Consider the following 16,855-nt stretch of genomic DNA (forward strand, 5'->3'; position numbering starts at 1 on the left):
AAAAGCAGCCTTAAAAGGGTAGCAACTGAGCTGCATGGCAAAAGCAGCAGTCACATTATCTCAGGAGAGAACAAGCAGGCAACTGTGCACAAGAGCGAGTTCACATGTGACGAAGAAACTGCAACAACAAAACAGACGACCCGTGGAAAGACAGAGCAAGTCTTGGGAGCTGCACTGAAGCCTGTTCTGTGAGTCACCATCAGGGACGAGAATGCAGGGGGAGGGACCAAGCCCAGGTCAGTTACGTCACCCTTCCAGGTAAGCAACTCTTTTTTCGGCCCCGCCCCCTGGCGCCCGGCGCGTCTTCCCTGCTGTCACGTAACGTTCCACCTCGCCTCTGACGCCACTTCCTGTTTCCGGCAGGTCGCGACGTGGCAGAGCCAAAGTGCCGGTGCAGGTCGCGGAGGGACCGGTGTGGCTTTCGGCCACCGAAGACCAAATGTGAAGGTATCGGGGTGGAATGGGAGGGAGGCTGGACCGGAAGGGATGTGGGGGGAGGTTCGGCGGTTCTGGTGGGATCCGCTTCTGAACTGACCCGAGTTCTGTACGTGCAGGTGCGGTTCCGGCAGCCCAGGCTCGGTTCCCGACCACACCATGAGCGTTGGCTTCATCGGAGCTGGGCAGCTGACCAGTGCCCTGGTCAGGGGCTTCACTGCCGCAGGTACGTTTCTGCTAACGCTGCAAGCTCTTATTTATGATTGCAGGGATTCTTGGCTCTCCCCCCCCCCCCCCCCCCCTCCCCGGGTCGGCAGTTCAGTTTTGGGATCATGCTGATAATTTCAACATTATGATTTAGTTAATTTATATTTATTGCATTTGTATCCCACATTTTCCCACCTATTTCCAGGCTCAATGTGGCTTACATAGTTTTGTTAACATTGTCAATACAGAATAACAGATACATTTAGTATTGTGCAGAGTTTAAGTAAGGGAAGAAGGAAGGGAGGGAGGGAGTGATTAGGGTAATTATAGAAGGTGGGCTTTCTTAACTGAGTGGGTTGGTGTGGCTATTTGCACACTGTGGATTGAAGTTTACAGAATGAGATCTGGTATAAAATAGATAATCTATTGATAGCAGTAGTTATTCCCTCCCTGCTCTAGAAGCTGCCTGCAGGGTGCACCAGGACCTCCCCCTCCCATCCACCAAGTGTCATCACAGGGATCCAATATCACAGTGACACTTGGTGCAATGCTGACAGCTGGAGCCATTCCTGCACTGAAGGGACTTGGGGTAGAGCACAGTACAGACTGAAGAGAAAGTGAGGGAAACAAGGCAAAAGCTGTAGAAAAAGGCAATGAAAAAATCAGAAAAGCAGAGGAGAAATCAAAAAACGTATGTTCGTAACTATGGTGACTTAAAAAAAAAGTCAAAATACAGTCGTAGGCTGGTGGCAGAGCTAAAAGCACCAGGGTTAGGAGGCAAGGGAATACGGAAGGACTGAGAAGCAACAGTTTTTGGGGAAGGGGGGACTTTGAATTTAGCTCACTCCCTTTTTTTCAGTTGTAGCTCCTGGTGAATTAAGGCTTTGTTGCTGGTGTTCTAAACTCTACAATCTGGTGACTGAATATATTTGGGTGGGGAACAGTAAGTTTTGGAGGGTTCGGGGGACAAGATAAAAGATGAGACGTGCGCCTGGGAGCATTTTTATGAAGTGCATAGAAGTGCACTCTAGGGTGCCCCATTGATCTCCTGGGATTTCTGGGGTACCAGTCTACTAAAAATGCTGGCTCCTCCTAGATCCCAGTGGCATTAATCTCTGTGTTTTGCATCTATTTGAGGTTTATTTTCCCCAAAAATAGACCAAAAGCAAAATATCCAAATCACAAAACATTGTTCAAAACAGTATTTTCGGGAAAAAAAAAAGACATGTTTTTCTTTTTTGAAAAGATCTTCTTTCCTATTTGGATTTTGGACGTTTTGTGCAAAACATCCAAAATCAGACTTAGATGTCATATCGAAAATACCCCTCCACGTAACTTTGTAAGTCCTAAAGTGCTTTGAAAATATACCTCTAAATGGACTATTACATAAGCAAACTAATCTTACCCATACAATATCTGAACATTAAAAAAAAAATACAGAGTAAAGAACCAAACCAAGTTTTCAGTAACCTTTTAAATTTATGAAACTGTCTTTCTATATGAATCATTAGTGGGAGAGAATTCTATAAACTAGGTACAGCCCCCCCCCCCCCCCCATAGAAACGAGGAAAAAAAGAACAAAAATCCAGCCGCTGGTCATGAGCAATTTGGCGTTTACCCAGTGACAAACCACACATCCCTCTGTCTACTGGGAAAATACATGTACTGTTAAGTACTGCACATGTTTTCAGTTACTTAGAATCAAAGCACCCCTGGAGGAAGATGACAGGAAAATCCCTGGTGGGTGGTGGCAGTATGTATGTATATGTGGGGGTTTTCCTGTCATTTAACAGGTCTTAAATTACATGAGAAATTGTAGGAGGGCTTTATGGGACAGGGATATAGGGCATCCGAATGACACATAAAATTTAATGTGAGCAAGTGCAAAGTGATGCATGTAGGGAAGTGGAGCCCAAACTATAACTACATGATTCAGGGTTTCACAGTAGGAGACGGATCTAGGTGTTGTCATTGATGATGCATTGAAAACCTCTGCTCAGTGTGCAGCAACAGCCAAGAAAGCAAATAGATCATTAGTAATTATTGGGAAAGGAATGGAGAATATAGTAATGCCCTTTGTAGCACTCCATGGTACGACTGCACCTCGCATATCTGAAAGACTATAAATGAATTAGAAAAGGTACAGAGAAGAGCAACCAAAATGATAAAGGGGATGGGGCCACTTCCCTACGAGGAAAGGCTAAAGAGGCTAGGGCTCTTCAGCTTGGAGAAAAGACGGCTGAGGGGAGATATGATGATAGAGGTCTATAAAATGAGTGAAGTAGAATGGGTAGATGTACTTCTGGATAGTGTAAACAAGCGATTCACAAAGTTTTAGGGAGCACACGAGCTGTTTTATCTGGGTTTGAGGGTTTTTTCCCCCTAGATTTTTATCTCACAGATCAAAGCAGTTTGCAAAGGCAGTTTAGCAAATAGAAATAAATAAAATAAAGCTGCTAAAAAGTAAATGTAGAACAAATTGGAGAAAACATTTCTTTCTTTCTTTATTTATTGCACTTGTATCCCACATTTTCCCACCTATTTGCAGGCTCAATGTGGCTTACAAAGACCTGTTATGGCAGCGCCATTCCAGGGTAAAAGATACAATTGGTGTTACAAAAAGATTAAGGCTAACATATAATTAAACTGTGAAATTTGTTGCCAGAGAAAGTGGTAAAAGCAATTAGCTTAGCAGGGTTTATAAAAGGTTTGGACAATTTCCTAAAAGAAAAGTCTATAAGCTATTATTAAGATGGACTTGGGAAAATCCACAGATTATTCCTGGAATAAGCAGCATAAAATCTGTCTTACTCTTCTGTGGTCCTGCCACTGTTGGAGACAGAATGCTGGGCTTGCTGGATCTTGTTCACTAGAATCGGAGCACTCCTGCAGGGAATGGGGGGTGGAGTCGTGTCTTTTCTGATGAGCTTCCAAACTAGTATTATTATCTGCTGACATCACCTGTTTCTCTTTAGCCACCAGAAGAAACTGGGGCTTCTGGATATGCTTAGTACAGGAGAACTTGCAGATTTGGGCTTTATTTCTGTTTCGGGTCAGGGCAGAAACTAACTGTGGACCATGGCATGTTGTAGAAGTAAAGATGGAAAGAAGCCTTGGAAAGCTTAGGTCTCGGGAGCCTGGTGCCTGCTAGTGGGTGAGCTCTGCTGCTCTCCACCTGGTGACGTTTCCTTTACCCCCTTATCCAACCCTATTCCTCTTGGTGATGCAGGATGTGGTCACCGAGGCTGCAGTTCTTTAAACTCTGCCCTTCCCACCCTCCTGCAGGAATACCAGACTCTGCCTGTCTTTAGAAAGAGTAAGTGCTATATGTTGTAGGCTCAGAGAATTGTAATCTCTTGATACTGGGAATAAACTCTGCTCTGCATTTCCTCACTGACATCAGCCTTAACTATCAGCTCTGACACATCGTTCCTTTTCTAGGGGTTTTAGCTGCTCACAAGATTACAGCGAGCTCTCCGGAAACTGACCTTCCCAGTGTATCAAGCCTGAGGGTAAGCATGTGAGGGGAACAAGCAGGGGAAGCCTAGGAGGTGGTTGATGTGGTCTGGATCGATTGTGATTTGCTTTGATTGTTATTTTCTTGTCTTTTATATTGCATTTTGGAATGTACTATTTAAAAATCTTAAGGGCCCTGTTTAATAATGTACTCTAGAGGGGTGTTAGCATTTTTAGCGTGTGCTAACCATCTAGACACCCATAACATTCCTATGGGCATCTATATGTTTAGCGTGCACTAATTTTTAGCATGTTCTAAAAAAAGCTGGTGCACCTTAGTAAACAGGGCCCTAAATGTTAAAATGAAAAAGGGTGAACATGGGGCAGAGAGTGAACATGAGGGGGCAGTAGAGGAGGGTAGATGGATGCAGTGATGTGTACCCTTGGCAGGTTTGGGTTCAGGGGCACAAGGGATTTTGGAGTGGCATGCATGGCTTTGGCCTTGAGGAGATTTAGCTATGTGCATGACTGTGGGGTGCAGTGGGCTCAGATTATGAAGTGGTTGGTTGTGATGAGGTGCATATGGGTTATTCAGAGGGTATAAGTACCATGGGAAGATGAGTGATCTGTGTAATTTTACAATTATTCCAGAAAAGTGGCATAAACTTCACAACAAGCAATAAGGAAACGGTAAAGAACAGCGATGTATTATTCCTAGCGGTGAAACCTCCCATAATTCCCTTTGTCCTGGACGAGATTGGCTCCGATATTGAGGATCGTCACATTGTGGTTTCTTGTGCAGCTGGGGTCACCATCAGCTCCATTGAGAAGGTACTGCAGAGGGGTTGTATCTTTTTGCCTGTCATGAAAGTATCATCACCTGCACTGTCCCAGCTCATGCTGACATGGTATTTTGCCTCTGCTTATATAATAATTTGTAGTGGAGTAAGAGAAAGTTGCTTGGTTGATTTGCTGTATTGCAAATGTCATCTGCAGATTTCCAGTGCTTTTTGTTCAGGGGTTTAAGAGACAGCTCTGACTTACATGGGCTGTGGAGTCGGAAGCAATTTTGGGTGGTTGGAGTTGGTAAAAATGTACCAATTTCAGCTTCAAAATTTAACATAAAAATTATATGGTAAATTTATCATTTTATTCTTATACGTATGTATCTTTGTCCTGGATTGAAAGTTATATTTACCAGTTCTTTAGATCCAGAACAAAAAATTGAAAGCCTAATTTTAGTTGGAGTTGAAGGTTTGGGGGACCAACTCCACAGCCCTGGTGAGAAATACTGTTGAAGCATTGTCATTTTGGTGGGAGAGAAGCTGGAAACGATGGGATGTTATCTTTGAGCTCAGAACGCTAGCTAGAGGAACATTTGTCTGGTAGCAGAAAATTAGAGTGATCAGTGAGACCAGAATTATCCTTTTGGTGAGCAAATGTATCATTACTTGCGCACAAGGGGTGCTTTGCGTTGCTCATAGTCACGTAGTAAATGTCAGCAGATAAGGTTACCTGTACAGTCCATCCAGTCTGCCCAACAAGATGGCCAGAGTTGTATCTGGGACTCTGCACAGGTTCCATTGCTTCATGATTAAACACACTGGTATCATAAACGGGGCAGTCAGCAAAGTGCCACCTTGCCAACCTCATATAGGCAGTTATATGATGCAGACTGGCAGCAGAAAAGAAAAGCAGACTCATGTGCTGAAATAAAACAAGATTTACTCAGTGCCGATACATAAAAACAGCATACAGCTTTCTCTAACCACCCAACATCTCAAGGGCTGCATCAGGGGCTTAATATAAAACCAGGAACCGTCCAATCTTTTCCCTGTCTGGTTAGTGCAGTGCAGCAGATTACTAAATGCATTTGTGAGCAGCCTGTGAGTCGGGCTGCAGCGGCTTGGAAATGGAAAACACTGGATTGCTCCTGCTGGTTTCATGTTAAGCCCCTGACGCAGCCCTTGAGAGGGTGAAACATGGCCATGTTGGGTGTTTAGAGAAACTTGTGTGCTGAATTTTTGTATCTGCACTGAATAAGTCTTGGGTCTGCTTTTCTGGATCTTGTATACCATTTGCCTGTGTGCTTTTTGGGACCTACGATGCAGTCTGGAACATATAATCCATTGCTGATTAGCATTATTTACTTTTGTGTTTTGTTAACCTACTGCTGCAAATGTCACTGTGTCTTTTCATACGTTACAGTAAACGTAGCAGGTTCTGTTCTTACCTCTCTCTTTCTTTCCAGAAACTCACTTCATTTCATCCTGCCCCCAAGGTGATCCGATGTATGACCAATACACCGGTCATTGTTCGGGAGGGTGCCACAGTCTATGCCACAGGTACACATGCTGAGGTGGAGGATGGCCAGCTCCTCGAGCAGCTGATGGCCAGCGTCGGCTTCTGTACAGAGGTGGAAGAAGACTTGATTGATGCTGTGACAGGACTCAGTGGCAGTGGACCTGCTTACGTATGAGCACTTGGGGGCTGGGGAGAATTGATGCACGCGCTCAGAGAATGAGCATGGGTATAAAGACAGAATAGCCATTAATTAAAAGCATTTCTACTCACTGACCATTGTCATACGAATTATGAATAATGCAAAAGATTGACAACAGTTATAATATTGTAGGGTTATAGAAAAATGTGAAGCATTCAGCTGCCCATCGTCGTTGAACTGGTCTGGCCTTCCCAGCTTAGATGTTCGAGAACCTGCCATTGGGGTGATGGCTAAGGTTTTGCAGAAACCATTGAGCCCCGAATCACCTCTAGCAGGTGCTTTGACAGGATTTGGAGAGAGATTAACCTGAGAGTCAAATGCTTGGGAGTAGTCATGGTATAACTTATCATTTAGATCACCTGATCTGTTACACTAAGACCTACTGTGTATCAGCCAGTCTGACCCTGCTTATGGCTAGACAAACTGTGCTCTCAGCCATGGTCCCTCTGTGAAAGCAAATATAGCATCGTCTCCTGGAGTGAGAATATTCTGGGTTCTTTATAGACACTCAAATTGGTTGTCTTTGTACCGATAGAAAGATATGTCCCTATCTGCTTTATGTACAGATCATCAGGCTGTGGGACTGGGCATTGACTGATATGGGAGAAAATCTCCTGCCAGGCCTCTAACTAGAGTCCAGGGGTTGACAGATGAAAGGTCCCCCTTCTCTTCTGCTCTCTCTCCTCTTACACCTCTTGGCTGTGTTCTCTCTCCCCACCCCCTGTCATTTATATGATCTCTCCTCTTTCTCTTCCAGGTCCATCTCCCCTGCCCTCCTATGCGCTCTCTTCTCCCACATCTGTTTTGTTTTGTAGATTTCGACTGCCCAGATCTTAATTACGTTTTCGGTCTTTCATCCTCAGGCCTTCACAGCCCTGGATGCACTGGCAGATGGAGGGGTAAAGATGGGACTTCCTCGCAGACTGGCTGTGCGGCTTGGGGCTCAGGCTTTACTGGTCAGTACCTGGAGAAGGTGAAAGGGGGCAGGATCCACTCCACACCCTCTTTCGGCAGAGCTTCATACTTAGGATCTGAGTTAATGAGTACTCTGCCTAATTTATGATATTAAGATGAGGTACTGCCTTTATTCTGAGATACACAGGACAGTTTGTCCCCCCCCCCCCCCCACCACCATTAGCTGGATAGGGCAGGCCTCCACAAACGTTTTTTGAATTTAGGAGCCAGGAACTCAGACTCCCCCCCCCCCCCCCCCCCCATGTGTCTCTGCCAGTGGGATAAGGGGAGAGGGAAGCGAGATTCCAGAAGATATCCCCCCTCCCCCATAGACAGTTGCAATTGAAGGTCCAGGGACAGAATACAGCTCTGGTTCTGATCACATTGGAAGCCTAAAGGGAGAGGGAGTGTTTACCCGACCAGTGATGGGATTATAATGGTTTCTTGCTACAGCTATGGTAAATGGCACTGCTGCTGTCTTTTTCATTGGTTTATTGTATTTGAAACCATTGTAAAGAACTGACAGTTGTGTAACTTTTTTAAGAAAAAAAATCTCTGTTCAGTGCTTCTCAGTCATACTTGATTGCAAAAAAATTTGTAAAGAACTCGGTTTGCTGTTTCTGAGTACTTCACCCAACGTGTAATTAGACTCTGGAATTCGTTGCCGGAGAACGTGGTACGGGCGGTTAGCTTGACGGAGTTTAAAAAGGGGTTAGATAGATTCCTAAAGGACAAGTCCATAGACCGCTATTAAATGGACTGGAAAAATTCCTCATTTTTAGGTATAACTTGTCTGGAATGTTTTTACGTTTGGGGAGCGTGCCAGGTGCCCTTGACCTGGATTGGCCACTGTCGGTGACAGGATGCTGGGCTAGATGGACCTTTGGTCTTTCCCAGTATGGCACTACTTATGTACTTATGTTCACTTACGTTTTTATTCTTACAAATGATACAGGCTGTATCCCTGGAAGTTTCTTTGTACAATTTTTGGGTATAATTCCATCCATGTAAATTAACATTTTTAGCTGTAACTAGCTCTTCTCATTTGCCGCTGTGGTACAGGAGCTTCCTGTTCTCTGCACTATGCAGCTCTCTCTGAGTTTGGACTGCGCAGTGTAAGTAGGCTGGCGCTGAAGTTACTACACCATATGGCTTAAACTCTGAGAGATTCTGTTCTGCAGTGGCAATAAAATTTAAAAAATTATACGTGGCAAGGAAATCCCAGGTGCCAGAAGTAGTTTCTTGTCGTCATGCCAGCCTGAGAAGTCGCAGCTACCTCCCTCCTATTCCCTTGCAGGATTTGGGCTATAGTGCTGGTTCTTACTTAACTGTGTCACAGTGAAGTCGCAGAATTTGGAAATGATCTCCCATATTAAGTTCAGGCATTAGGAGAGGAGCAGCTTGTTATTGGCCAGTCTCTGTAGTTTCCCTAACACTTATTTTCAGGGTAGTAATATTGGAGAATAGTGAAATCTGAACCAGAGATCTGTCTGCATATTATTGCATATCAGGGGTGTTCACTCTCAGGGTTAAGTGGCAACTGGACTAGCTGCATGCCTTAAGGCTGAATATGATATGGGAAGATCTCCCCCTCTCTCTTCAAGATCACCTGGGGTCAGGCACCCATTCTCCCCCTCCCCTCCCCAGCTCAAACATCCAAGGGTGGCTCTATTGCTTTGTCTCCAATGTTGATGTATAAAAAAACATCTAACCTTCTCTTTATTTATCAATGCAGGGAGCTGCAAAAATGCTCCTGGACTCTGAGCAGCACCCCGGGCAGCTGAAGGACAACGTCTGCTCACCAGGAGGAGCCACTATCCACGCACTTCATTTCCTGGAGAGTGGGGGCTTTCGCTCACTGCTGATTAATGCCGTTGAAGCCTCTTGCATCAGGACCAGGTGAGACTCATTGCTGGGAGCGTAGCCCATGATTGGGTTCCTCAGCAGGGTTGAATTTTAAGATTTTGGCTCCTATAGGCAACATCAGCCAGGGGATCCCAGAGAGTTTGGGGGGGGGGGGGGGTGGCTGTGTCACAGATCCAAAATAGATTGGCGAGCCAGAAGGGAAGCAGAGGAAGGTCAGAGTGCCACCGTGGTGCTGAAAATAAGCTTGAGCGGGATCTTGTTTTGTGGATAAAGTAGAGAACAACCAATCGAAGCAGAAGATGAAAGAGATCGGTATGGCAAAAGGTCCTTTATTGTTAAAACTTTTCATATACAAGATTCTGATGCAGCTCCTTTAATGATGGTCAATGAAAATGCTTTTATATCTCAGTGAATTTCAAAGACAACTCTAATAAACCGGGCTAAAAACACATAAGATCCCTGGACTGAGCTAACAGTAAGAGTCACTGGAACCTATCAGGAGCTGAAAAGTTCTAATACTGCGCTTTAGTACGTTTTATTAAATGTTGCTCCAGACCATTCCCGACTAGCGGGGTATATGCAGTCCTACCAGCAGAGGGAGACAGAGGACTACTGACTGCCAACACTGTGTAAGCCATTGTGCTACCTGAACCCTTCAGTATTTTCACCTGAATTTGTTCTCCACCAGGCCTTCTGTATGAAGAGAGGCCTGCCTGAGGAGGCTTCCCAATTTACTCAGGTGGCTTGGTCCCTGGAGGGAGGCTGTGCAGGAATCTGGAGTGGGGCCATGAGGTCCTGGGTGTTTCCTAGGCACAGTCTGAGAACTTGTGGATCCATCATACGGTTGTCCCATCGGTGCTTGGTATTTGGTGCTTTCAAAATTTGGTACCCTAGACACTTGGTGGTATCTTGTTATAACAGCCTGACCAGATCCTCTTGTCTTCTTTGACTTTGTAACACCAATTGTATTCTCTACCCTGGTATGGCAATGCCATAACAGTGCTTTGTAAGCCACATTGAGCCTGCAAAAAGGTGGGAAAATGTGAGATACAAGTGCAATAAATAATAAAATAAATCTAGGCCTACACCTCATCTGCCCTACAGTGTGAGTTGGAAAAAGGCAAAGGGAAAATAAGATCAGAGTTTCTGGTTACATTCTCTTTCATTCTGTCTGTGCATCTCTGTTGTGTGTTCTGTTTTAATGCCTCTTGCCTGTTTCCTTCCCTACAGAGAGCTCCAGTTCCTTGCAGATCAGGAGAAAATCCCCGCTGCCGCTATTAAGAAGACCACCCTCAGTAAAGTTCAACAAGAGTCTCCCTCCGTCTCTACTTCTTCAGTTGGCGCCAAAGTCAGTTTGTTCAACAACAAATACCCTGGGAGCAGGAGAAAGTAACACACACCCTGGGATTAGTGGGGTATATGCATTGGGCCTGTCGGACTTAGAGTGACATCCATAAGTTCTATTTGTCTTTTCTATCCTTTGTGTCTACTTTTCCCTGATAAAGGAATTTTCAGTATTCAGTTTATCCCGGAGGAGTATGCAGAATGCACTGGGATCCTGAAAATGACTGCCAGTTCTGTGTTTGGAGCGAGAGGGGGGAGCAGCAGGGGCACAGATGGCCTTGTGGCCAAAAGTGTGAACAGAGGGTGTATAAAGACCTGAGCAAGCAGGGGAAGAGATTATCCATTCAGTTTGTGTTTTCCTAGCTGCTGGAAAGGGTTGCAGCAGTACTTGAAATTTGTTGCTGCTTTAAATAGAACAGGGGTTCTCAGGCTAGTCCTTGGGACACATCTAGACAGTCAGGTTTTCAGGATATCCAATTAATATGTTTGAGATAAATTTGCATGTACCACCTCCATTGTATGCAAATCTTTCTCATGCATATTAGGGGTATCCTGAAAACCTGACTGACTGAGTTGAGAATTCATGAGATAGGGAGAGCCTGGAGGTTTTGGCATGCAGTAGCATCTTGTCTCCAGTTATGGCATAAATGGACTTCCAAATGTGGCATTCTTAGAAGTTACTCTGCTGAGATTTTTCAGACACTGTTGGAGGGAGGTGATTGGTTACTGCATATAGCAAGTGACATTTTGGGACTGAACGATTATTTCTCTTCTGTTTTTGCTGTAATCTTGAGGCTGGGTTGTACAGAACTGTCAGAAGGTGGGAATGCCTCAAACCGTTTTCTACACTGCCAGGCCTCCGCTTAATAGGTAGATTTACATCAGTGCTGGAGGCACATGGGACCTCAGCTTCAGCTCCAGTCGCTTCCTGTTCACGTGATTGTACACAAGGCTTGTCTTCTGCTTATGACTATTAATCTAACCTGCTGCTCTGTTACATCCATGTCGTATTTCCTGGAGTCACACAGCTGCCTCTGCCCTCTCCTCTTCACCATATGTAAGTGGTCATACACACATATGTATTCCCCAGGCATAAGACTGTGGATGAAAACCTAGGTAACATTTGCATAATTGGTAGGAAATAAAACTTGTTTTCTGATTTTAATGGGGTTGTTTTTAATGAAATGATTGATGCTGGACAAAACTGTTTCTGTGGCCTTAGAAGATCCTTATCAATGTTAATGTTAAAACAAAGGAAAATTCTAATGAAGACAGACAAATAAGAACATGAAAGCCATGAAAGTACTGCTGCTTTTCAAGATGACATTTTATACCTTGAAAAGTACTACTGATGTGCTTTTTTTTACTTTTCTCTCTGACTTTGGACAATAAATGTTACCTGGCTGAGCCTAGGTCTGATTTGATATTGTGTTTGTGTCTGTCCTTTGAGCCTGAAATATTTCTTCCTGACTGTGTCTGGTAAATGACCGACTGAATGATTGATTAACAACTGCTAAGCATCCATCTCTTCTCGCTGTCTCTGAAACCGGGAAAACGTGAGGTCTGAGGTATTGCAGAGAGACTGAGTAAGTGGTTCTGAGCCTGGGCCTATACTTAATTCCGCATACCTACAATGAATATACATGAGATGTTGTATGAGTGGAGGAGTGGCCTAGTGGTTAGGGTGGTGGACTTTGGTCCTGGGGAACTGAGGAACTGAGTTCGATTCCTACTTCAGGCACAGGCAGCTCCTTGTGACTCTGGGCAAGTCACTTAACCCTCCATTGCCCCATGTAAGCCACATTGAGCCTGCCATGAGTGGGAAAGCGCAGGGTACAAATATAACAAAAATAAAATAGATACTATTGGAGATTCTACATGGAATGTTGTATTCCACTAGCAACATTCCATGAAGGCTGCGCAGGCTTCTGTTTCTGTGAGTCTGACGTCCTGCACTTACGTCAGACTCACAGAAGCAGAAGCCTGCGCGGCCACATTGGTGATCTGCAAGGGCCGACTTCTACATGGAATGTTGGAATAGCAACATTCCATGTAGAATCTCAAATAGTAGCAACAGTGGAGGAGTGGCCTAGTGGTTAGGGTGGTGGACTCTGGTCCTGGGGAACTGAGGAACTGAGTTAGATTCCCACTTCAGGCACAGGCAGCTCCTTATGACTCTGGGCAAGTCACTTAACCCTCCATTGCCCCATGTAAGCCGCATTGAGCCTGCCATGAGTGGGAAAGCGCGGGGTACAAATGTAACAAAAATAAAAAAAAATGTAAATGAATCTCATGCATATTAATTTAATACAAGGTCTTAGAGCCTGTCACCTTCAGTTAAAATTCCTGTACTACTACTACTACTACTATTTAGCATTTCTATAGCGCTACAAGGCATACGCAGCGCTGTATAGAGTGGATTACAACTATCAACCTACCACCACACAATCCTCAAAATCAAGAAGAAGAATCTTTACAAAGCCAGGTTTTCCCATAATCCTGTAAATTGTTCAAAGCAATAGGAAGCTTAGTCCAGAATGTAAAAGCTGCCCCTGAACTGCACTGTACCTGTGTTCTTACTAACTTAAATTCCTGAGCTGACTGATGCTCTAAATTTTGTACATGAATGGAATCCAGCTCTATCTTTGGAAGGTACATTTTTTAAAGAATTCCCTAAAAAAGTTAGGCCTATTACATGAACAGCTTTGAACGTAACACAGAACCTTAAATAAGATTCTGGCCTCCAGTGTACCACAAGTAAAGGCATTTGCAATGTATTTATTGGGATTTATTAACTGCCTTTATGAAAAGATTCAGCCAAGGTGTAGTGTACAGTAGGTACAGTTTAACATCAAACTTACAATTTTGTTAACATAACAATAGTAAAATGAGCAAGTATACACATAGACACAGTAACAGAGGAAAACTTGAAAGCAGCAAATTGAAACCTAATAATAGAACTACCATGAAACAGGATTAAAAATATACACATTTAACAGCACTGAAATTCAAATAACAGAGATACAATATGATGTAAGCATAATAGTGATGGAATAGCCAATAAGCACACAATTAGAACATTCAAATAACAATGCTATGATCAGTTTCTTTTTTCTAGCAAAAAAGGTTCCGGTACTCATATGCTAGGCCACCCTTCAGGGACGAGGTTATCACTGAGCGACATCCCACAATAGCCAACAACCCTGCAACCAGTTACAGAATCTATGACAAAGGCAGAATTGGTGTGTAGAGCCTGAGCTCTTTCATTAAAACTTGGGGACCATGGGTCAATTTTAGCAGACAATTGAAAAGGTGCCGGTACTCAGTACCCTCACATACCCCCTCAAAAAAAGCCCTGGCTATGATTGTAATGCTTTTCTGCAACAGAGCTTACCATATAACTGAGTGGCCAAATGCAGATATAAAGATGGGGACAAGGTGGGTGGTACAATCTCTGTTGGAATAAATAAATGGGTGGCTAAACTAAAGGTAAGTTCTTTGTACAGTTAATCAAGATATAAGGAATTGGTCTAAGTTACCATGAATGTAGCAAGCTAGTCCAGGTGCAGAAAGGGTGTATAGTCAGTCACCCTATGTATTAAAGGTTTGGGAGAAGAGCCAGACTTTTACCTGCTTCCTGAAGTAGAGGTAGTCGCGACTTATATGTAGCCCCTCTGGGAGTAAATTCCAGAGTATGGGGGCTGCTTCTGAGAAGGCTCGGCGGCGGGTACCACTTTGTACAATTTCCTTTGATGAAGGGATCAGATAGCACTGATTCTTGAGAGTAAAGGGCTAACAAGTACTGTGGCCCATTTTGTCTGACAGCCTTGAAAATCAAATGTACAGTTTTAAATTTAGCCCTATAGGTTACTGGTATCCAATGTAGCTTTTGCAGGAAGGGTATGATGTGGTCACACCATTTGCAGCCTTCTATCAGTCGTTCTGTAGTATTCTGTATTGGTTGGAGCTGATACAAACTCTTTTTGGTTTGACCAGTGTACAGGGCATTACAGTAGTCTAGTTGTTTTTTTTTTTTTTTTTTTTTTTTTTTTTTATTTATATTTATTAATTATTCATTTGAAATTTTACAAGAAACAACTTGCTTGGAAAAGTGTTTGTTACTTAGGAGATTACTTATAAAACAAAAAGGAATTGAAATACATTCATTTTAGGGAAAATTAACACTCAAGTCCATAAAATGAGATCCAAGAATTCAGAAAATATGGAGAACAATATAAAGAAGGATAAACATTCAGGATTAAACAACTCTGTTAAGTGAAGTTAGTGTCTTATTTATCTATGACGCTTTTCCATTTTTCACTGAGGCTAGAAGCGCCGACAGATGGGCAGGTTCTGTAAATATATATTTCTTTTCCCCAAGTCTTATTATGCACTTGCAGGGGTATCTTAAAAAGAAGGTACCCCCCAAGTGCAATACTTCAGGCCTGAGGATCAAAAATTGTTTCCTCCGTCGTCTTGTCTCCTTAGAGACATCAGGAAAAAGCAATATCTTAAAACCTAAAAAAGGTTTATCTTTATTACGGAAAAACAAACGGAATATCCAATTTTTGTCCGGTAATAAGGCAACCGCAACCACTAAAGTGGCTGCCGTTGCTAGCTCAGTATCAGAAGTCTCAAGCATGAGAGAAACATCTATTGGATTTTCAGTAATTGGATTTAAGTCCTTCCCTGGTATATAATATGCATGTGAAAATGGTGGCAGATTCTGGTCAGGAATATTCAAAATATCACGTAAATAACGTTTCAGCATCTCAAGAGGAGCGACATTTAACACTCTTGGAAAGTTAACAAATCTCAGGTTATGATTTTTGGTGTAATTATCAAATATCTCCATTCTCTGCCTGAGGCTTGTCAAGTCTTTTACCATTGCTGGTTGCATTGTTTCGCAATTCACAATTCTTTGATCAATATTTCCAATTTTATCATTCAGAGCCTTAATTTCTTCCTCTTTTTTTTTAAAGTCATTTTCCAGAGATTTTACTCTCGGTTTAACTTCATTAATCTGTGCTATAAAAGTTTGTCCCAGGGTTGAAACCAAGTCCCATAATGCATCCAGTGTTACTTCTCTTGGTTTGACCACTAATGCTGCTGGAAGTTCATACCTTTCAGAAAAATGCCCACGAGTCTCGCCCATTCCCTCAGTCTCTCGACCTTCTATCCGTGGCGATTCTATGGGCAAAATGCCCTCCGCTCCTTCCTCTGCTGTAACAAGAACCTCCTGTCGACGCTCTTCTGGGCCCATGAATCCCACTTGGGGCGACCCTGTCGATTCTGAGAGGAAGGAGCTAGCGCCAATCGGTTGGGGAGGAGGGGTGCGTGCTGCGGGGCTCAAAGTGATGTCGAAACCAGGGGAAGCCGAATTCTCCCTTTCGCCGGCGTTCCCTACTGGAGGCATTCCGCCGTTTAAACCAACTCCCTGTGGTCGCAAAAAACGATCGATAGGACCAGGTAATGGGGAAGGTAGCGGGGAGGCTCTAGCCACTACTCTTCCTCTTCGTTTAGGCATTTTTTTTTTTTTTTTTTTCCAAAGGAACGCGAAGCACAGCGTCTTAACAGGGCGCCGCCATCTTGGATCCCACAGTAGTCTAGTTGTGATGTTATCATGGCATGGACCACTGTGGTCAGACTTTTTTTTTTTTCAATATATGGAGAGAGATTTTGTAACTGCCATAAGTGATGGAGACAATTTTTAAAGGATGTTTGAATTTTTGGATCAGAGTGAGTGATGAGTCTAGCAGTATCCCAAGATCCCTGACCTGTGATTTTTAGGTGGAGTTCATACTTCCCAAAAAGTATTTTCAAGTCAGGTATTTGTCCACTTATGTTAGGTACCCAGCTTGGGTTCAGGTAGAGTTTGTTTGCCCATTCCTGAGTTGCTGTTAGGCAGGCAGTTTACTCGGAGCTGTGGGTAGATCTGGTTCAGTGGGCATGAGTAGTTGCACTTCATCGGCACAGATGTAGAATTTTGTGTCCGTCGACCGAAGGAACTAAGCCAGGACCTTGAGGAAGATGTTAAATAAAACGGGAGACAGTATGGATGGATCCCTGTGGCACTCCACAGTTTAGTGC

At 43.6% G+C, this 16,855-nt stretch overlaps 1 protein-coding gene across 1 annotated transcript; it reads left to right on the top strand.

The window, feature by feature from the left end:
* Positions 1–336: 336 nt before the first annotated feature.
* LOC115482576 (pyrroline-5-carboxylate reductase 2-like) lies at positions 337–11,253 on the top strand. Its single transcript, XM_030222472.1, has 8 exons — positions 337–447; positions 555–661; positions 4,084–4,154; positions 4,750–4,929; positions 6,350–6,571; positions 7,465–7,557; positions 9,291–9,454; positions 10,652–11,253. Exons 2-8 carry the CDS (start codon positions 595–597, stop codon positions 10,812–10,814), a joined length of 960 nt encoding a protein of 319 aa, XP_030078332.1. The 5' UTR covers positions 337–447; positions 555–594; the 3' UTR covers positions 10,815–11,253.
* Positions 11,254–16,855: the final 5,602 nt, after the last annotated feature.

This window comes from Microcaecilia unicolor, chromosome 13 (assembly GCF_901765095.1).
Source record: "Microcaecilia unicolor chromosome 13, aMicUni1.1, whole genome shotgun sequence".
Lineage (NCBI taxonomy): Eukaryota > Metazoa > Chordata > Amphibia > Gymnophiona > Siphonopidae > Microcaecilia > Microcaecilia unicolor.

Excerpts from the sequence above, each read along its gene's own strand:
- LOC115482576 (XM_030222472.1), top strand. The coding sequence starts at position 595 with ATGAGCGTTGGCTTCATCGGAGCTGGGCAGCTGACCAGTGCCCTGGTC. Across the intron at positions 6,572-7,464 it reads GTGGCAGTGGACCTGCTTAC|GCCTTCACAGCCCTGGATGC; the intron begins GTATGAGCACTT and ends TTTCATCCTCAG. Across the intron at positions 7,558-9,290 it reads TTGGGGCTCAGGCTTTACTG|GGAGCTGCAAAAATGCTCCT; the intron begins GTCAGTACCTGG and ends TTATCAATGCAG.